This window comes from Sarcophilus harrisii, chromosome 5 (genome assembly GCF_902635505.1).
Source record: "Sarcophilus harrisii chromosome 5, mSarHar1.11, whole genome shotgun sequence".
Taxonomy (NCBI): Eukaryota; Metazoa; Chordata; class Mammalia; order Dasyuromorphia; family Dasyuridae; genus Sarcophilus; species Sarcophilus harrisii.
In genome coordinates, this window is record NC_045430.1 from 95,687,009 (window position 1) to 95,710,334 (window position 23,326).

The 23,326-nt window shown below is 36.4% G+C and overlaps 1 protein-coding gene across 3 annotated transcripts in view; it reads left to right on the forward strand.

Annotated features, from left to right (window-relative positions):
• The window catches only part of HDAC7 (histone deacetylase 7), an 85,509-nt gene that overhangs the window by 20,108 nt on the left and 42,075 nt on the right, over window positions 1–23,326 (forward strand). The window contains exon 1 of one of the 3 annotated variants that reach the window (XM_031938049.1): window positions 20,101–20,344. The exons of the other annotated variants lie outside the window; for them this stretch is intronic. Within the exon in view, the coding sequence (XP_031793909.1) occupies window positions 20,326–20,344 (19 nt within the window). The 5' untranslated portion in view covers window positions 20,101–20,325. Of the gene's footprint in view, window positions 1–20,100; window positions 20,345–23,326 lie in introns of those variants that run through there. 3 annotated transcript variants of the gene reach the window in all.

Genomic DNA, 23,326 nt, shown 5'->3' on the forward strand with positions numbered 1-23,326 from the left:
TTCTGGGTGAACACCCCGATGCTAGATTCCATGATTATTAGGGAAGAAGAAAAATATCCTCCCAATTGTCCCCTCCCCCCATCCTGAACAGCTAATTTTTACTCTAAATTAAACTGACTACATTCTCTCTTTTAAGTTGGGAAGGGATAACCAATTATTATCTTTCCAATTACATTGCTCCTCTGGTTCATAAAAAGGGAAAGGACTTATACTTTGTAAAGGGATAGTGATTATATCAATTGAATTATGAGGGAGAGTTGATTAAGGCAGCAATTTTTTTTCCTCCTCTCCCTTCACTTTAAGTTATTTCCAGTCTTCAACATAGCTTTAAAATTTTGTGATTCTGGGACAGTTAGGTAGTGCAGTAGAGAGAGTACCAGCCCTGAAGTCAGGAGGACCTAAATTCAAATCTGGTCTCAGACACTTAACATTTCCTAGTTGTGTGACCCTGAGGCAAATCACTTAATCCCAAATGTCTCAGCAAAAAATAAAATTGTGATTCTCTGAAGATGCTTCTGGCTGTTGTATGGATGATGAAATTATGGAATTTCATAGTTAAAAGGGACCTCAGACGTCATCTCTCATCTACTTTCTATCTCTACCACTCCAACAAAACTGTTCTAAGGTCACCACAACTGCTTAATTGCCTGTTCCAATAAATTGTTGATTATTCTCTTTTTCTTGATATGCTCTCCTCTCTTAGTTTTCATAGCCATCTTTTCTCCTGCTTCTCCAATATAATCTCTTTTGCTAGCTCATTTTTCTCCTCCCTCCCAATCTTCAAATGTGAATGACCCCCAAGACTCAAACTTCAATCGTCTTATCTTCTTTGTATTCTCTTCCTTGGGTAGCTTAATTACATGTACTCTCTTTTCAATGATTAACCCTAGGTGGGTGATTATAATTCTATATATCTAGCCCCACTCTCCTGGAAGATCCAGTCTCTCATTTCCCACTGCTTACTGAAAATCTTCATTTCTGTAGGCATTTCAACTTATTGATATCTCACATTCAAATATCCAAAACTGAATTCATAATCATCCCCAAAACATCTGTCCTTTGAACTGAAGTCCCAAATTTTGTTGATTATATCACCATCTTTCCATCTACCCAGTCTTGAAACTTCGGAGCCACTCTTTCATCTACTGTATGACTCATATCCTATAAATTGTTTAGTTTTGTCAATGCTATCTTGGTAATATTTTTTTAACTCTCTCCTCTTCTCTCCCCTTATATGTCCAACCCTTCAATTTAAGTCTTCATTAAGTATTTCCCTGAAATATTGTCCAGGATTCTAATCTGGTTATCCTAACTAACTCCAGTCTTTCCACTGCTCATAATTATATATATATATATATATATATATATATATATATATATATCTTTTTTTTTAGCTGTCAGCATATATCTCAATTCACATCTTTAGTTCACAACCTCTCTACCAAGGGGAAGGAGACAGATTGCATCATCAAGTCAATACTATTAGTCATTGGTCTGAATTCTGATATCTTTTATCATTAATTTCCTTTACATTATAATAATCATTATATCTCATAGACTTTTGTAAACTATCAAATGAACCTTCTGTATAGCCTCCCCAGGCTATATACACTTCTCTGCCCTTATATTAGAAAACTTAAACATACATATTGACTTTCCCTTTAATGCCCTACCCACAATTTCTTCCTTGTTGTCAATTATTATGGTCTAATCCATATAGCATACATCTTTCCCAATATCTTAATTTTTTTCAAGTTCAGCTCAGATGACAACTTTGCAATGCAGGTTCTCCTTTTCTCCATCCAGTCTAGCTGAAAGTGCTCTCTCCTTAAATTTACTATTCATCCTTCAATTTAAAGAGGACCATTAACATCTCAAGGTAGTGGCTTGTGAGTGAATTTGGCTTTAAGTGATGCAAAGTTGTGCAAAGTCATTAACCACACGCTCTCCTCCAGAAACATAGAAATCTATTGCAAGACAAAAGTCAACGTGACAGGCAATGGCCTAGGATGCAGTGAATGATCTTGACATCTCTCAATATCTTACCCAACTCTAGGCACTCCATATAGCAATGCCTTCAGCCATTTCATAGACATTGGCACAATTTTGTTTTCATCTGCCCTCTCTGTCTCTTCTTTATAATTAGTTCTAAGATGGACCAGCAATGGCTTCTTTGTTGGCCAGAATCACATCTAGAATAGAAGTTTTCTTTGGTATTATCCAACTTTTAAGGATCCTAGATCTAGACCTTTGAGGCCATGTAATTGGACATGTAGTTGGGCTGCATAGCCTCTGAGATTCTTTCCAGATTTAAAACAAGAATTCTATGATATATTTAAACTTCATTTTCCTTTAAGCTTCTTAAAATTCATGATAGCATCTAAGCCTTTCATCATACATCCCTTACATAGTTATTTTTAAAAATTATATTCACATGGAAGAATAAAAGATCAAGAGTATCAGGAACAATGGGAGTAAGGATGAGAGTGAGAAGGAAGGAGGTCTATCAATACCACATCTCAAACTGAACTACAAAGAAGCAATCTTTCAAAGGATTTGTTGCTGAATTTTTTTAAAATGTTGATCAGGAGAACAGATTAGATACAAAAAATATAGAAGTTAATACTATAGCATAGTGTTTGATAAACCTAAAGACCCTATTTAACTAGAGGAAAGACAAAAATATTTTATTTTATTTTACTTGCATGCTGGGAAAACAGGATAGCAGATTGGCAGAAGTTAGTTTCAGACCAACACCTCATCCCACACACCAAAATAAGATCCAAATGAATACATGACCTAGATATAAAATATTATATCATAAACAAATTAAAGGAGGAAGGAATATATTACCTTTCATATTTATGCATAGAAAAAGAATTCATGACTAAACAAGTGCTCAAGATTACACAAGATAAAATAGACAATTTTGATTTTATTAAATTAAATTAAGAAGAGTTTGCACAAGCAAATCTAATGTACTAAAAATTAGAAAGAAACTAGATAACCAAGAAAAGATCTTTGAAACAAGGTTTTATTTCCAAGTTATAGAAGGAACTGAATCAAATTTATAAGACTAAGAGCCATTTTCCAATAGTCAAAGGATATGAACAGGCAATTTTCAAAGGAAAAAATCCAAGCTATCAAGAACCATATGAAAAAATTCCATAAATCACAAATAATTATAGAAATACCCATTGAAGTAACTTTGAGGCTTTACTTTATGGTTATTAAACTAAAAATATTACATAAGAAGAAACTGACCAATGTTGGAAGGGCTGTAGTACACTAGTGCACACTGGTTGAGATGTAAAGAAAAATGAAACTTTCTTCAAATTTTTTAAAATTTTCAAATATTTTATAAATAAGTATTTTATTTTTCCAAATACATATAAGATAGTTTTCAACATTCATTTTTGTAAGACTTTGTGTTCCAAATTTTTTTCTCTTCCTTTCTTACTTCCCTCCTTCCGAAGACAGCAAGCAATCTGATATAGGTCAAAACATATATAGTCATTTTAAATATATTTAAATAAATATAAAATATATATTAAATAAATAAATAAATACATTTCTACATTTGTCATGTTGTGCAAGAAAAATCAGACCAAAGGGGGAAAACGCACAAGATAAAAACAAACAAAAAAAAGGTGAAAAATACTATGCTTTAACATATATTCAGTCTCCATAGTACTCTCCCTGGAGGTGATAGCATTTTCTCTCCCATGCCTATTAGATTTGCCTTGAATCACTGCATTGTTGTGAAGAGCCAAGTCCATCACAGTTGATTATCACATAATCTTCTTTTTTTTAATTAAAGCTTTTTTATTTACAAAGCATATGCATGGGTAATTTTTCCAACATTGACCCTTGCATAACCTTTTGTTCCAAATTTTCCCTTCCTTACCCTGACCCCTTCCCCTAGTTGCCAGGTAGTCCAATACATGTTAAATATGTTGAAAAACATGTTAGAGTCAATATATGTATACATATTTATACAGTTATCTTGTTGAACAAGAAAAATCAGATCAAGAAAGAAGAAAAAGAAAAATTGAGAAAAAAAAAACAAAATGCAAGCAAATAACAACAGGGAGAGTGAGAATGATATGTTGTGTTCCACACTCTGATCCCATGATTCTCTCTCTGGATGTAGATGGCTCTCTTCATCACTGAACAAATGGAATTGGTTTGAATCATCACAATGTTGAAGAAAGCCACATCCATCAGAATTGATCATTGTATAGTCTTCTTGTTGCTGTGTACAATGATCTCCTGGTTCTGCTCATTTCACTTAGCATCAGTTCAGAATAGGTCTCTCCAATCCTCTTTGAAATCATCCTGCTGGTCATTTCTTACATAACAATAGTATTCCAGAGCATTCATATACATAATTTATTTAGCCATCCTCCAATTGATGGGCTCCCACTCAGTTTCCAGTCTCTTGCCACTCAAAGAGAGCTGCCACAAACATTCTTGCACATACAGGTCCCTTTCCCTCCTTTAGGATCTCTTTGGGATATAATCCCAGTACAAATATTGCTGGATCAAAGGGTATGCACAGTTTGATAATTTTTTGAGCATAGTTTCAAATTGCTCTCCAAAATGATTGGATCTGTTCACAACTCCACCAACAATGCATCAGTGTCCCAGTTTTCCCACATCCCCTCCAACATTCGCCATTATCTTTTCCTGTCATCTTAGAGGTATCTAGTAGTATCTGAGTTGTCTTAATTTGCATTTCTCTGATCAATAGCGATTTGGAGCACCATTTCATAACTACAAATAGTTTCAATGTCTTCATTTGAAAATTGTCTGTTCATATCATACTTTATCAATTAGAGAATGGCTTGAATTCTTATAAATTTACAAATAGTTTCAATTTCTTCATCTGAAAATTGTCTGTTCATATCTTTTGACCATTTATCAATTGGAGAATGGCTTGAATTCTTATAAATTTGAGTCAATTCTCTATATATTTTAGAAATGGGGCCTTTATCAGATCCTTTGGATATAAAAATGTTTTCCCAGTTTATTGCTTCCTTTTTAATCTTGTCTGCATAAGTTTTGTTTGTACAAAATCTTTTTAATTTAATATAGTCAAAATTATTTATTTTATGATCAATAATGATCTCTAGTTCTTCTTTGGTCACAAATTCCTTCCTCCTCCACAAATCTAAGAAGTAAACTATCCTATGATCTTCTAATTTGTTTATAGTATCACTCTTTATGTCTAGATCATGAACCCATTTTGACCTAATCTTGGTATACGGTGTTAGGTGTGAGTCTATACCTACTTTCTGCCATACTAGTTTCCAATTTTCTCAGCAATTTTTATCAAAGAGTCTCATTCCAAAAGGTGGGGCCTTTTGGTTTGTCAAATACTAAATTGTTATAGTCATTGACTATTTTGTACTGTGAACCTAAAATATTTCACTGATCAACTTCTCTATTTCTTAGCCAGCACCAAATGGTTTTTATGACCGCTGCTTTATAATATAGTTTTACATCTGGTAAAGCTAGGCCACCTTCATTTGCTTTTCTCTTCATTAATTCCTTTGAAATTCTTGACCTTTTGTTCTTCCAGATGAATTTTTTTGTTATTTTTTCTAGTTCATAAAATAGTTTCTTGGGAGTTTGATTAGTATAACACTAAATAAATAGATTAGTTTAGGGAGTATTGTCATCTTTATTATATTGGCTCGACCTATCCACAAGCATTTGATATTTTTCCAATTGCTTACATCTGAATTTATTTGTGTGGAAAGTGTTTTGTAGTTTTACTTATATAGTTTTTGACTTTCCCTTGGCAGATAAATTCCCAAATATTTTATATTATCAAGTTATTTTAAATGGAATTTCTCATTTTATCTCTTGCTGTTGGGTTTTGTTACTGATATATAAGAATGCTGATGATTTATATGGATTTATTTTGTATCCTGCAACTTTGCTAAAGTTGTGGATTATTTCTAATAGCTTTTTAGTTGATTCTCTGAGGTTCTCTAAGTATACCATCATATCATCTGCAAAGAATGATAATTTGGTTTCCTTATTGCCTAGTCTATTCCTTTTAATCCCTTTTTCTTCTCTTATTGCCAAGGTTAGCATTTCTAATCATCCCCAGGATAATACACCATGACCAAGTAGGATTTATACCAGGAATGTAGGGCTGGTTCAGTATTAGAAAAGCTATTAGCCTAATTGACTATATCAATAATCAAAATAACAAAATTAACAAAAAACCCATATGAAACAATATTGAAAAGCAATAGCAATAGTGGGCAACCTTGTTTCACCTTTGAACTTACTGGGAATGGTCCTAGTTTATTTATCCCCATTACATAGGATGCTTGCCGATGGTTTTAAATAGATGCTACTGACTATTTTAAAGAAAATTCCATTTATTTTTATAGTCACTAGTGTTTTTAATAGGATGTTGACTTTATCAAATGCTTTTTCTGCATCTATTGAGGTAATCATATAGTTTTTGTTAATTTGGTCATTGATATAGTCAATTAAGCTAATAGTTTTCTTAATACTAAACCAGCCCTACATTCCGGTATAAATCCTACTTGGTCATGGTGTATTATCCTGTGAATGATTATCTATAATCTCTTTGCTAATATTTTATTATTTAATATTTTATTTTATTATTTATATTATATATAATTATTATTATTATAGTTTCATATATAAATATAATATGTGTTATTATAATATATGATTATATAATTAATAATTATTTAATAGTAATATTAGTAAATATTAATATTATTTAATATTTTGCATCAATATGCATTAAGGAGATTGGTCTATAATTTTCTTTATCTGTTTTTATCCTACTTGATTTGGGTATCAGTACCATGTCTGTGTCATAAAAGGAATTTGGTAAGAGACTTTCAAAATCAACTTACTCATCATTTCTTATAAAACAATAATATTATTTTATGTTCATATATCATAACTTATTCAACCATTCCCCAACTGATGAATATTGACTCAATTTCCAGTTCCTTACCACTTAAAAAAGGGCTGTTACAAATATTTTTACACATATGGGTTCTCTTCCCTTTTTTATGATATCTTTATTATATGGACGCAGTACTAGATTGCCGGGACAAAGGATATGCACAGTTTTATAGCCCTTTGAGCATAGTTCCTAATTGCTTTCCAGAATGGTTGGATCACTCCCCCCCATCAACAATTATGCATCCAAATTTAATAAATTATGCATACCCAGATATCATCTTACTAAACTGATACCCCAAAGTAATCAAAGAAAGAAGAAAGGGATCTATTTGTACAAAAATATTTTATGGCAATTCTTTTTATGATAATTAAAAATTAAAACTAAGGACCTATCCTATTGGGTTATGGCTAAATAAATTGTGATTTATATATGTAATATATTATTGTTGAGCCATAAGAAATGATAAAGTGGAAAATTTCAAAGGCACTGTGAAAATATTTATGAAATGACATAGAGTGAGGTGACTAGAAAAAAGAACAATTTATACAATAATAACTTTATAGAAAAAAACAATTTTAAAAGACTTTAACACTAATCAAAGCAAGTTCAGAACAATGAAGGTAAAATATGCCCCACATCTCCTAAGAGGTTATGAATTTAAAATGAAGAAAGAGAAATTCATTTCCAGACATAGCTAATGTGAATATATATGTGCCTCCAGATTGTGTTGACATATATTGAGGAATTTATTTTTAGATTAAAAAAATAATCTCAGTGGATTAGATTAGGTTGATGGTAGGTTGTAGTAATAGTTGGGACAGATTAATTCAGAAAATATTTTTTACTTGAAAAGAATGGGAGCAGAGCCAAGATGATGGAGTAAAGTCAAGGAATTGCCTGAGCTTTCCCTAAACCCCTTGAAATACACTCAAACAATGACTCCAAACAAATTTTTGAGCACAAAGGCAAAGTGGAACAGTTTTCCAGCTGAAGACAATTGGAAGACAATCCGTAAAATCATTAGGAAAGGTCTGTTGCACCAGGATAGAACTGGAGCACAGTCAGTGCACGGCCAGGGCCCCAGCAAGCCAGGACTGGAATCTTGAGACTTCTGAATCAATGGAAGCAGCATCATTTTCATGCCTCTCAGCCCACAGATACCAAGGATAACTTGGAACATTGTCAGGAAAGGTTTATCACACTAGGATGTAAAGGGAATCCTAACAAACTAGGTTTGTGTTTTGGGAGCCACTGTCTCAGCAGCTTCAGCAGCTACAGCAATAGCAGTGCATTCCAGAAGTCTCAGCTTTACAAGAAGGGACCTGAACAGCTGATTAAGAAATTATAGGGATCTCTTTAATAGCAAAGAGAAAGGACTCAGTTGTTTTATTCATACTCAGATCTGGACAGCAGCACAAAATTCCTAAAGTTTGGGACAATGCACATTTAACAAAGACTTAAGTGTCAAATGATAGGCTGGAAAAATGAGCAAATAACCAAAAAAAAAAAAATCTGACTACAGAAAGTTACTGTAAGGACAAGAAAGATCAAAATACATAGTCAGAAGAAGATAAAGTCAAAGTTCCTATATCTAAAGCCTCCAAGAAAAATAAGAATTGGTCTTAGGCTATGGAAGAGCTCAAGAGGGATTTCAAAAATCAAACAAGAGAGGTAGAGGGAAAAACGGCAAGAGAAATGAGTGGTACAAAAGGAAGCATTAAAAGCTAATGAGGAGAAAAATTCTTTAAAAAGCAAAATTGGTCAAATGGGAAAGGAGGTACAAAAGCTCATTGAGGAAAATAATTACTTAAAAATTAGATTTAAGCAAACAGAAGCTAATGACTTCATGAGAAATCCAGAAACAATAAAATAAAACCAAAAGAATGAAAAATAGGAAACAATGTGAAATATCTCATTGAAAAAACAACTACTTGGAAAATAGATCCAGGAGAGATAATTTAAAATTAGTCTACTTGAAAACCATGATCCAAAAAAAAAAAAAAAAAAAAAAAAAAAAGATTCTAGACATCATCTTTTAAGAAATTATCAAGGAAAACTATCCTCATGTTCTAGAACCAGAGAATAGATTAGAAACAGAAAGAATCCACCAATCATTTCCTGAAAGAGATCCCAAGACAAAAACTCCCAGGAATATTCTAGCCAAATTCTGGAATTCCCAAGTCAAGGAGAAAATACTGTAAGCATCCAGAAAGAAACAATTCAAGGATAATGGAGCCATAGTTAGGATAACACAAGATTTAGCAGCTTCTATACTAAAAGACTGGAGGGCTTGGAATATAATATTCCAGAGAGCAATAGAGCTAGAGTTACAGCCAGGTAACATCCAGCACCACTGAGTACAATCCTTCAGGGTAAAAGGTGGACATTCAATGAAACATAGGACTTTCAAGCATTCATGATGAAAAGATTAAAGCTGATTTTAAAATTTGACTTTCAAATACAGAATTCAAAAAAGGGAAATCATAAGTGACTAAATAAAGATTAATTTAATATAAATTCCTACATAGGAGGATGAAATTTGTAATTCATAAGAACTTTCTCATTATTAGGGCAGTTAGGGCATAGTTGGATATGAAGGTATAATTTTTTTTTTTAAATAAAACTAAGAATTGAGAGAGGAATGTACTGGGAGAAAGGGAAAGAAAGAGTTGGAATGGTATAAATTATCTACTACAAAAAAGGCAAGACAAAACTTTTACAGTGAAGAGGAAGAGGGAGAGAAAAGGGAAAATGAGTGAATCTTACTCTGATCAGAACTGACTCAAAGAGAAAATAATATATATACTCAATATGGAATTGAAATCTATCTAAATCTGCAGGAAAGTAGGAGGGGAAGAGGAAACAAGAAGAGGGGAAAATGATTGAAAAGAGAGCATATTGGGAGGGGATAGTCAGAAGAAAAATTTTTTTGAGGAAAAACAGGGTGAAAAGTGAGAGAATAGAATAAATGGAAAGGAATTACAGTTAGCAAAAGTAATTGTGAAAAGAATTTTGAATGAATTTCTTTGATGAAGGCCTCATTTCTCAAATTTATAAGGAACTGAATCAAATGTATAAAAATAAAATAAAATAAAATAAATTATTCCCCAAATTGACAAATGATCATAAGATATGATCTATACCCAAAGGGCTATAAAATCCTGCATATCCTTTGACCTAAAATAACCCCTACTAGGCATATATCCCAAAAGAGATATTTTTTAAAAAAAAAGAAAAATGACTATAAGTACAAGGATGTTTATAGCAGCTCTTTTCTCAGGAAAAAGAATTGGAAATTGAGGGTACACTAATCAGTTGGGGAATGGCTGAATAAATTGTGTGTGATTGTGATGGAATATGATTTTTCTATAAGAAATGATGGAATACTTTAACATATTTAGCATGTATTGGTCTACCTGTCATCTGGGGGAAGGGGGGGAAAAATTGGAACAAAAGGTTTTGCAACTGTCAATGCTGAAAAATTTACCCATGGATATATCTTGTAAATAAAAAGCTATAATTAAAAAAAAGAAAAAGAAATGATGGAACAGGATGCTTTCAGAAAAACCAGGAAAGTCCTCCAACAGCTTGTGCAAAGTAAAATATTTTGTACGAAGAAATAGCAATGTTATGGGATGATCAGCTGTGAATGACTACTATTCTCAGCAATATAATGATCTAAGACTACTCTGAAAGACTTATGATGAAAAAAATCTATCCATACTCAGAGAAAGAATTGGTTGTGTCTGAATACAGATTGAAGCATACTTTTTTTTTTAAACTTTTTTTCCTTGAGAGTGGTTATTTTTTGGCATGTACCTTTTCAAAGTGGAGGGGAATATTGAGGCATATAAAGGGAAAGAATCTGGAAGTCAAAGTTTTGGAAACAAATATAAAAATTGTTTTACATGTAACTGGAAAAAATATTTTTTAAAATTTAAAAAAAAAAGAATCACATTGGAGATGTTTGGAAAATGAACTCATTTGTTGTAACAGAATAACTTGGGAAGTTCTGTAACTGGGTCTACTTTACTTAAATAAATGGTTGAAAATTTAAAAAAAAACTATTATTTTAAAGGGCAAAAATGTAGATCTACAACTATTGTAGTTTTCCTCTCTTTGCCACTTATAATTAAATTAACTTTTCTTTAAGTACTTAGATACTATGCCATATGTCATATGCATGTACATATTTACACATACATATGTACATACAGAATAGTTATTTCATTATCTATGGTGCCTTTAAGCAATTATGTAGTCACTTTGTTTATCTCTTATGTATGTTGCTATTGACTATTGTTGCTTTATCTTTGATTATGTTTGATATCACTACTTAGAAAAATTCTATTTCTGTCTCTCAATTTAACTTGGTCTGAAACTTTATATTTCAATTGTGTCTTTTATAAACAGCATATTTGAGGGGTTATTTATAATCTATCTTGCTACACTTCCTCCATTTTTGTGGGTGAGTTCTTATTTAAGTTCAGTTATGTTTTTAATTATGAATTGTCTCTCATCATATCCTCCCTCTTGTATTTTTTTCTTTCTCCTTTCCACCTTGCTCTTTAGTAAGAAGGGCAGGAATGAAAGAAGAAATCTAATCAACACTAGTAAGCTATAATTGAAATGGGCTGTTCCTTCACCTATCTAGCTTCTACCTTATCCAAGCACATTCTGATATCTGATTCTCAAAATTTTTCTGTCCTTACTTTGATCAATCCCTGCAGTTTGTTTTGCTTATGGTTATTACCTACTTTGGTAGGTATAAATAAGGATATTAGACACCTGTTCTCCCTACACTTTTCTCCATGTGTATACTCTTCTCAAACACTCCATTCACATAAACTAATAAGTTCCTACCCTTTTGTTATTTCCAAGATGTTCATTTTCTCTCTCTTTTCTGTCCTCTCTTAAAACAACAAATCAGAACAAAAACATGTCAAGATCATTTTTTTGTCTTATTTAATTCCTTCTTTGACCCTTAAAAACATCAGAATTCCTTAGTAACTAGTTTGAGACTCCAATCAAATTATTTAGCCATTCTCAGCCTATAAATGGTAATAATATCACCTACTCAAAGGGTAGTTATGAGTATAAGATGAGATAACATGTAAAGATCTATGCAGATTTTAAACACTGTATAAATGTTATTTATTGATGATGATAATGAGAATGTTCTAGGCATTGAGTATTCTTCCAAATTGAAGGAAATCACAACAATGTACTGATTGAGTACCCTGCCAATTTATCTTATGTGATTTCAGTTAAGCACTTGAGACAAATTAATCCTTTCATACTGTCCTAATAAAAATGATAATAATTAATCTTTATATAGAACCTCCTATATGCCAGATATTATGCTAAGTGCTTTATAATTAACATCTTATTTGATTCTCATAAGACCTGAGAAGTGTTATTTTAATGCTCACTTTAACAGATAAAGAAACTGAGGCAATTGAGGATTTAATTGACATGCTCAAGGTCTATCAGCTAGGAAATGTTTGAGGTATGAATGGAACTTGTGTTTTCCTGACTCTAGGTCTAGCATTCTAGCTGGTTTTATCTGGTTTCACTGGTGTATATGCTATCCCACTCACTTTTTCTGTCCCAAACATTCTCACAAAGTGAATAAAATATTTAACTGTAAAAAACAAAAAACACCAGCATTCTTAAGAATACTTTTCTTTTCTCAGCCTCAATTAGAAGTACTTTATTATCATTTATCCCTCTCCAATTGCTCAAATGTATTTACTTTTCTAAGTTTCTCTTGACTCCCGTGGTTGCAATTCAAAATTTTCACTTACTTCTGTCTTTTCATCAGAATGCTTAAAAGCTTATTTTACTACAATTCCATTTTTATTTTCATTTCTACAATTATATTGTTTTATAGGGTAAGTTTTCTTTATTATGTCCTTTTTGTTTATTTTTTGGAAATTATTATTTTAAAATTTCCTTTTCCTTAGCATAGTTGCAGCATAATCTTACATGATTCTGACTGTGGATTCTTGCAACTTTAATTTTTTCTTTATAATTACTCAAAGCATTTTTTCTTTGTTTTGGAAGCTCTGGATTTTAACTATGAATTTCTTCAATGTTTTCAGTTTGGGGTTTCTTACAAAAAGTGATTGTAATCTTTCTATTTTTACTTTGTCCTCTGGTTAACAATAGGTCTGGGGAATATTATTTTATGATTTATTTAAATACGGTGTTCAAGTTTTCTGTTTAGTTGTGGTTTTTAGGGAATCTGATAATTATTATCTCTTCTTGACTTAGTAAAAAATAAGGTTAATTTTTTTTTTAGAAAAAAAGAGTAGATATATTGTGTTCTTTTTTTAATCTTTTGACTTTGTTCTTATATTTCTTAGTTTCATAGTGCCACTGAGTTTTCTTTATTCTATTCAGTTTTTCAGGGAGTACACTATTTGGATAAGGTTTTTATTTTATCTCCTAAGCTATTTTCTTTTTATTTTTTTCCCTCAAGAATTCTACTATCACTTTTTATCTCTTACCTTATTTCCTCCATCCATATTTATTAAAGTCCCTGTGGCCAAGTCATTTTGTTTTTTTCTGAGCTGAATCAGCCTGTATTTGTTTTGGGATTACTTGTTTTTTCTCAGTTTACATCTTGGACTTCTCTTAACCCATAGTATTTCTTCATTGTGTTTGGTACTTTTTTCTGTTTATTTAATTTTCAGTCTCAGTTCTTGGATTGGAATTTTGTGTATGATCTCATCCCCTCTATAATCTAAATGATTTTTCCAATGCTGATCTGGTGGGGGAGGGGGAGAAAGAGGATTGGTTTTAGGCTCACCTTTTGCCTCAATCTCTGACTTCTGTTTGAATCTCCTTTTAGAAATTAATGGGAGAACTATGGGCTTTGTCTTTGATTGGCATCTGTATTCTTCTTACAGGATTCCCAAATCAGAAATGGTTCTTCCCTTTTGTGGTTTCAGGCTTCCCGTATACTTCCCACCATCTCCAACACTACCCTTATGTATGCCCAGGTGATGAATTTCTCTATTTCCTACTATGGCTCCCAGTGTACTGAAGAGTGTTTGTCTAAACCCTGTCTTTTTACACTGTGACCCGTAGAGGTTGGTTATTTCCTTGATTCTCTCTGACAGTCTGGGGTTAGTATTTAGTATCATATTCCTACTAGAATCCTTACTGGAACTACTAGATTCCCTATTTGGAGAACTGCCTAACTTCAAGTTTATTTGCAAAAGCTTGTACAGGCGTTCCTGGTGCATGTTTTCTACCCAACTTCTCGTGGTCCTTTTCTGAAGGTTTTGTTTTGTTTTGTTTTTACTGGAGAGAAGAGCTCTTTTTAGTTATCTTAGGCATTAGTATTTCTGGTGTAATATTTTAAAATATTTGCTGTGGTCTAGGGGAGATCTGGTCTTCTCATCTCAATTAGAAGTCTAAAAACTCACTGTGACTGCCAGCCTCTCCACTACTTTCACAGGCTATTACCCTTGCACCAGTTAAAATTCTTCTTAATTTCAATCCTTTGGTGAACCAGTTCACCTTGATTCTATTCTCTACTTTTAAGCCTTTGACCCCTTGTCTGATCACCCCCTACCTTGCCAAATTCCATCCCTGGATTACTTCCACTATCTGCCTCAACTTCCAATCATAAGTTTCTGAACAGGGAGGAAAACCACGCTGCCTGGGACTACTACAAATTTATGCAATTTAATCTCAACCGGACCTCCCTCTATAGTATAGCAATCCTACTCCTCTCTAATCAATGCTCTATCTCTCTCTACAAAGAAACTACTCCAAATGTTTTTCTTTTCTTTAAATTTAAAAAATAAATTATTTTGACTTTGCATCAATTTCATTTCTGAATATATTGCTACCCCCTTTCTTGTCTTGTAACAAAGAATAAAAAAGAAGGGGCAAGGGGAAACAGTTCATCAAAAACAAATGTATCGATAAAGTTTTACAGATACAATATTTCGCATACATTTTATCTCACCTCAGAATTTTCTTAGTTCTTCATTATGGCCAATCTGGTCATTATAATTACAGAACACTCAGTTTTGGTGGATTTTTTGTTTTTCTTATTTATATTACTGTAATCATTATTTCACTTAGTATTAGTTCATTATATCATTCATTATTTCTTATGTCACAATAATATTCCTTTACCTTCAGGTACCACACTTTGGTTGAAAATGAAATGAGGAGCTGGGAGGTTCATGGGTACAGAATACATGAATATATTTTCAGATTTTTTCAATGTATTTATTGATTTTATGGATTGCTTTTTTTCTCTTCTACCACTTTTTTCCCTTGGGAAAAATAGTTTGTATTATTATTTTAATTAATTGAAAATTAAATAGCAATCTCTTCTTCCTCTGACCACTCCCTTTCCCATCCTGAAATGTGGGCATTATTAACTTGGTGCAGCTACTCTCTCTCCTCCCTCTAGGTATCATGACCTGGACCTTCTGATATAACTATTTTTCCCACCAGTAACACCAATCACCCGAGCTCTCTTACTCCCAGTCCCTCAACGTAAGAAAATGTTTGCATTAATAAAAGGAGTGCAAGGACCATATTTCCCAGAGCCTTATGAACTAGAAAGAGGCAGGAGAGGGGAAAAAAGAAAAAAAGAAAAACAGGAGGAAGAACAGACCCAGTCCTGGAACAAATGCAGCATCTTCTAAACTATTAACAATCCCCTAAGCCAGTGAACAAGCAGAGGAGTTACTTGGCTTATGAACTAACTAACTAAGAATCATTTTAGTCAGCCTTAAGTAGCTTTTAAGAGATGGTACAGTAACAAGTGATAACAAAGAATTCCCCTTGGCTATGACACACTTTCACTATAGCACAGAGTCAAGGGAAAATGGTCTTGAGCTAAGAGAGTTACATGTGGAAAAGGAGAAATATAGTCCCTTTCCAAGCAGCTGGAAGTCCTTTTTCCCTTATTTTGGAATGTTCAAAAAGTTCCCTGGTCATGATATAGCTTCCTTGCTGGGCCCCTTATAGGGCTGTAAATCTATGTCCAGTCTGTCTTTGGCTGCCAAAGGAGACATTGCCCTTAATTGATCCAAGTTGGTTCTAGGAAACAGATAGGCAGTCCTCATCTTCTAGACTCTGAAGTTCACAAGGTCCTCCAGGGTCATGCACATCTGGTGTGTATTTAAGTCAGAATTTTCTATAAGATCTGCCTTACTTATGTCTTCCTGACTCCAATTCTAAAGCTCCATCCACTGGGCCAACTAGTTGCCTCCCTTCCTGGGGTGTTTCTCCCACATTACACTCATTTTTCAAATATATCAATAGGTTTGGGCTGACTTTTCCCCCCCCTCACACATACCTACACACAGGCAGGATAAATTCGGGGATCAATCAGGATAGAGGAGGGGAATAAGGATGGGGAAGTGGTTGAAGAAGCATAGGTGAGGGGCAAGCAGACCTCATGCTACCTGCCATTCCCTCTCCTGATTCTGGGAAAGATAAAATCAAACCTCCAACAGTCAACACTCAATAAACTTACAGAGGAGGAACTGAAACAAACAATTATGTGACTTGCTCAGGGTCACACAGCTGATAAATGACTAAAGTGGATTTTGAATTCATCTTCCTACCTGAAGGCTCAGTGCTCTATCCACTTCACTACCTAGTTCCCCTGATACATCTCAAATATATATGTATATGTGTGTGTGTATGTGTATGTGTGTATATATATATATATATATATATATATATATACATATATATGTAATATACATCTGAAATCCAACACATCCAAAACAGAACTATTTTTTTCCATCAACCTACCCATGTTCTGAACTCTCATTTACTGTCAAAGGCAACACTATCATTCCAGCAGCCCAGATACAAATCCTAAGTGTTACACTCACTTAAAATATACAATTTCTTAACAAATTTCCCAAATATGCTCCTTTAATCAAATAGCTACTACCTTAGTTCAGGTTTTTCATCACCTCTTACCTATTAATTATCCTCTCTACTTCAAGCTTTAACATAGTAAATAAACTGATTTTCCTAAAATTTAGATCTGATCTTGTTACCCGCATACAAGTGGCTTTTTATTACTAATCCTAAAATCAACTATAAATACTCTGTGGCATTTAAAGCTCTTTACAATCTGGCCACATCTTACCTTTGCAGTCTTCTTATACTTTAGTTCTCTGGAGGCACTCTATAGTCCCACCATCCTGGCCTATTTGCCATTCCTCATACATAACACTCCATCTCTCTCTCTCATATGCCCGGAATGCACTCATTCCTCTTGTTTGTTTCAAGTATCAGCTCAAGTGCTTTCCTCTTTTTGAGACCTTTGCAATTCCCCTCACTGCTGGGAGCTGGGCAAGCTGCCTTCCCTTCCAAAGTTACTTTGTATCTGATTTGCTTTTTATATATGCTGGACATATACCCATATGTGTTTTGCAGATGGCAAGATGAATTGTTTCCCCTGTTAAATTGTAAACTCCTTTGAGGCATGAACTATTTTACTTTTGTCTCTATTTCTCTAGTGCCTAAAAATGCCTAGCACATATTAGGCACTCGGTAAATGTTTCCTCCAACTGATAGCTTAAGAGTTCCTTCAACATTCTGGTCACCTTTCTTTAGAGATGATCCAGTTTTATCTGGCTTAAGTACTTAATAAATATTTGTTGAACTGATGTGGCATTTAGCAAGGATTATATATAGTACTCCAGACATAGTCTAAGTAGGATAGTGATAGCATCTTATGCACATTCCTCACAACAACTAGTATGTATTATTATTCATCTAACTAAATTTTTTGAGCTGGGCCTAGGGGGCTAAGTTACTGCATCTATTCCCTATACCAGTAAGGAGCTTTTCTCAGCTTTGGTTCTATGCACATAGTCTAAATCAGGTACCATCCAAACAATGCCTGGCCCCATCCCCAGTGAAAAAAATTGTTGGTGTTTTTCTTCTTTAAAATAAACAGTTTGTAAAGATTCCAACAAAAAATTAAACTCATTAAGACCCTGTTCTCAGTGATACATGGCAACAAGAGTCTGGGATAGGGGAAGGGCATCAGCCCCTCCCCCATCCCTCTAGCAAGAGGTTCCTCATACGCTCCTCAGGAGGAAGAGAAGTGAGTCCAAGGGCAGAGTCATTCTCTTTTTAAAGGTCTACTGAATCATTGGCTCTTCCTACTCAATGGCCAATGAAAGGACTGCTTCTTTGTCTCAAAGGGAGATCCCTGCAGCACTGAGCCCTGTCATTCCCAAAGTACCCAGCTTATGAACCAGCATGAGGAAAGGCAGTTTTCCCAGGCCCTATTCAGCCCTCGTTACATTGCCATTTGGTAGATGAGGAAACTGAGGCTTTAAGAGGCTGTAATTGGCTCATTTTCATCAAGGTCTCTTGGATCCAAATTCTTAAGTCTTTCAATGGTACCACACTGCCTATGAACATTCTCCCCTAGGCACTATTCATGTAGTCTAAATGTGAATTAATTGTTTTGGCGACCTCATCATATTGCTGATTCATATTGCACATAGTGTCCATTAAAACCCTCAGGTTTTTAGGAGGCTGAGAGGGAGGATTCTGTAGTAGTCATCCAATGCACAAAATGATGAGCCCTTGGCCCCAGGGTATGGCTATGGCTAGCTAACAAAAGGAAGAATTGCGCATGGGAGAGGAGGGTACCCTCTCTCCAATGTTCTTAGGATTATGATCCTATCCTAGGCCCAAGTTTCTTCTCTTTTAGGCAAATGAGGTTTCTGGCTCCAACGTAGGCATCCCGATGAATTATAGTCCATAGGCCTTTCTTTTGGGCCTCAATTTCCTTTTAGGAGTTTTACAGACTCGAGAGAAAGGTGTAGCTTCCTAATCCTGAGAAGAATTGGGGAGACATTCCCTGCTTACAAGTTTAAGGCCCCCAACACACAGGAGGGGCCAATGTTGCTTCAGAGTAGCTGACACACCCTATCCCAGAAGTGGTGGCATTTCAGACATAATCGGGGACCCAGCCAATGGCCAACAGAAAATAGCAGGGAGGTCCTTAGCTTCTAATCGTTGACTCTGACCTCTACTTCCAGTTTGGAGAGGGGGTTAGGAATTTCTGTGATCAGGCTATCCCTGCCCTAGATTTATTAGGGAGGGAGGACTAAAGGCAGCTGCATTCCGACTCACAGATGGGAACATTTCTGCAATCCACTGTAATGCACTGGGAGACACTGGGCACATTGCTGAAGTTTGACTCATAGGGACAGGGAGGGAGGAGGGGGAATTGGAATTGGAGGGGGAGGAATGAAAAGAGAGGAAGGAGAAAGAAGGAGGGAAGGAAATCCCTTGGGAAATTCCTTAAAAAAAAAAAAAAAACAACTCAAAGCTTTCAAAATAAACATTGTTGTGACCCCCTTTTCTTTTTATAGGATCAGGCAATTCCCTTTCCCTTTTATTCCCCCTAGTAAAGACAGAAAGATTGGAAGGGTATGGGGGTAAATTAGTAGGCAGTGATTCAAATCAGATCTTGAAACTTTTCTCCTGCAAAAGTTATGTGTGTAACAGGAATTCCAAGAGTGAGAGACTGCCTGTAAATTACTGTGTTTCTGTGCTTGAATGTGTATGTCTGGATGTGTATCTATATATCTTTTTTTTTTTCTCTGCAGGTGTATATCTATTTCTGCCTATTGAAGCATGGGTGTGTATATTATATATGTGAATATGAGTCTGGGTGTTTATGCATGCATTCGAGTGTCTCTATGTGCTCGTGTGCGTGTGTGTGACTATGCTCCTGCGTGCATCTGTGTGGTTTGGGGCGTCTGCCTCTTGGTGTATTTGTGTCATCTGGGCATCTGATTTTTGTGCCGTCTTCTTCGTCAGCTGTCTTTGGGTGTCGTGCCTTCTCGGCTTTGTAAGGATTGCCAGTTTCTGCTGTGTGTGTGTGTATCTGTGTTACGTATGTCTATTCCGAGCCTCAGTGTGGCGCCTGTGCCTGAGTGGTGTGTGGACCAGTGCAACTCTGGGTTGTGCTCGGCTGGGCTGAGCTGGGCTGCACTGGGCTGGGCTGGGCTGCGCTGGGCTTCTCAGGGCTGGGCTGGCTGTGTGCACCCTCCTCCCTTAGCCTCTCCTCCCTTCTTTTCTCCTCCCCTCCTCTCCCCTCCCCCTTGGCCCGCTCTCAGACTCAGATAAAGCATTTCCTTCCATTGTCATCCTACCCGGACGGCCCCGCTGCCAGAACCCTCCCCCTCTCGGCCCCCTCCCTTCCTCTCCAGGTCTAGCTGATTTTCTGCAGCCTCTGGTGTCTCCGGCGATGTGAGGCCGGCGCCTCCGACCCCTCGCGCCTGCCCTGATTCCCACCATGAGCCCCCCGCTCTGAGGGCCCCGGTCCCTGGATGCACAGACCCGGTGCTGGTGAGTACATCGCCGGGCCCGGCCCTGCCCCGGCCTCAGGTCTCCGCCTCCTCCTCCCCTGCCCTGCGTTGGCACGGTCCCGGCCCCCCACCGCACCCCGAGCCCGCAGGGCCTCCAATGCAGCTGGGCGCAAAGCTGGTGCTGCGTTTTCTTCCCTCTCTTCCACAGTTTGGGGCCCTTGGATTGTCTGGGCCCCACGGGGGACTAGCTCCAGATAGGGCCGGTTCCAGGGCCGTGGGGCTCCCACATTGGCCCGCTCCTGGGGTAGCAACATATCAGAGGAGGGAGGCCCGCGGGCTGCCTTCCCTGTGCTCTGTTGCCCGGAGTCTACATGCCCCATTCCTGAGCCTGGGGAGGGAAAGCCAAACCAGTCCACTAAGCTGTTGGGGGGGAAGGGGGAGCGGAGGAAGGGAACGGGCGATGCACCAGTGCTGGCCATTTGTCTTTTGGTGCCTTCCTGAGTAAGGCCATTGGCCCTGGGACTAGGGCACACCCCTCCTGCAGTGTGGGGTACAACCATAGACTTTTAGAGGGACTTCTGAAAGCATCTAGTTGAACTCTTCTCCTTTTATAGAGGAAGAAATCGAAAACCAGAGGAATTAGGGCAGAAGAGAGCTTTCTTGAGACCATTTCACCTCCCTAACCCCCGCCCCCGAATATTCATTAATGTTTATAGAGACCCGTGTCTGAAACTGAAAAGTGGTGGCACCGCCTGGCAGGTTCCAGGGCAAAGCAAGTCGAGAATAACAATTTGTATTTGGGGAATGGGAAAATTGCGGGGTGGGGGAGATTGAGTCTGCACTAGAAGACTAGAATCTCTGGTACTGGGGCCATAGACAGCTGCATTTCCTTCTAGAGCACAAGTGTTTTCAACGGGGGAAGGCTTCTTCGAAGGGAAAGGAAGAAGTTCCTCAGACCAAACTCAGCTAGGCAGCTTATGGTTTTGTTTTGTTTTGTTTTGTTTTTCCTTGAGTCCCATTTAGCATATGATCCCCTGTACAACCATTCCTCAACAAAATTCATATCTTCCACCCTTTTTTTTTGTTGTCCATCTTTCTAGTTTCAGTGAGGTCCCTATCCTTTTCTCCTCTCCACTGCCTATTCCAACCCCCTATCCTATAGTCTGCTATAGTTTTTGATGCTGTGCCTTTCCTTTTAATTTATATGATAGGAAAATGAGTCATCGAGTCTGGGACCTAGATCTTCTGGGAATTCTGCTTCTTTAGAAAGTTATCTTCTATCATTAAATCTGCACCTTTCTTGTAATCTCCCGTAAGGCTCTCAATAGCAGGAGCTCCATTATGGTTCAGGATTTCCTTGAAGGATTCTCATTCCTTACCACTTAATCTTAGTAACTTCTCTTCTCAGCCCTGATGCTATAATGTCCTTGGCCCCTTCTGGAAATTCTGCTTTCCTTGCCCTTCACCTTGTCTCCTTATCCTGTCTGCTACTCTATTATGTAAAACAACTTACCACCATCCTCTTCACAGCTGCTCCAGCAAATGGGGACTAGAACATTGCCTACTTGTAACCAAGGAAGGCACATAACAGAACTGGGCTAATGGAATGTGGCCCAATGAGGCTACAGTAGAAATTCAGGGATTCTGGGTTAAAAGGGATTCTCTCACAATCCCTCCCACATTAGCTACAGATGAGGGCTGTTTCTCTATCAGAGTTGTCTCATGTTATATCCAGGATGGGCCTCAATATTGTATTTTACTATGTCTAAGATTATCTATGAATGTAAATACCTTCATTATTTATTAGGTTGTATGCTTATTTCTTCAGAGATGAACTTATAACACAATATAACATATTTTTGTCACTCAATAAGCATTTATTAAGTACTTACTACATGTCAGGCATTGTGCTAAATGCAAAGGATACAAGGAAAAGCAAAAGACAATCTCTGATCTTGAGCTTTGAATTTTTATGTTTCCTTTGTGTGTGTTTAAATATGTGTATGTGTGTGGAGGTGGAAAGGATCACGTAGGAGAAATGGTACCATGTCTTGTACATAGTAGACATTTGCAAAATGTTGTTGTTGTTTATGGCAACCAAGCTGCTCAGCTTGGTCTGAAAGACCTTTTTTTCTCCCCAAATTCTGCTTTCTTAACCTTCCTAAGTGACTATTCCTTAACCTTGATTCTTCATTTTCCTATCAATAAAACAGGGAGAAAAAAAGTCATTGCTTTTGGTGAAGATGAGGTTAGAATTAGCCTTTCTAATCTCAACTTTAGTATTCCGTTTTGTGCCATTATAGGCATTCTCTATCTCTATTTTGTTCCTAACTTGGACCTTCAAAGAATCGAAGACTGGGGAATTCAAACTTTTTCTCACTAACATCCCAAGAAGTAGGAAACATGTGCTAGTGGAGTACAAGTTGGAAGGAATAAGGATTTTCATGGTAAGGCCACATTGAAGACCCAGGAACATTCCTAGAGACATTCTTTCAAAGAGGCATGTGCAACTCTAATCTAATCTAAGAATGGAAGGGAAGCTAGCCCAAAGTCAACTTGTCTTCGCACAATAACAGACTCATTGGATTTTTGAGCTAGAAAATGTACCTTAGAGATCATTTAATAGTTAAATTTTCTCACTTGACAGATGAGGAAATCGAAGGTCAAAGGACATTAGTTTACTGATCTTAATGGTAGCAGAGCTAAAACTTCCTGAATCCTAGGCCAGGTACCCGTGTCCTACACCATGCTGCTTAGGTTAGGGCCTTCTTATTCCTAACTCAGTCCTTCTTTATCTATATTCTCATCTCTTTCCTGGCTTCCTGAACAGCCTACCCTGTGCCCTTTCTGTTTACCCACTCCACAACTGATGGTTGGCCTTGGTCATATTCTGGGCTAGAGATTGGAGAGGGGGCCATGTAGTGGGATAGTCCTGGAGCAGAAGATAAAGTTAGACCTTTGGAGGGAGGTCTGCCCAGTCTTCAAGGCCCCTTTGACTGGGTGTGTATGTTGAATCTGTTCA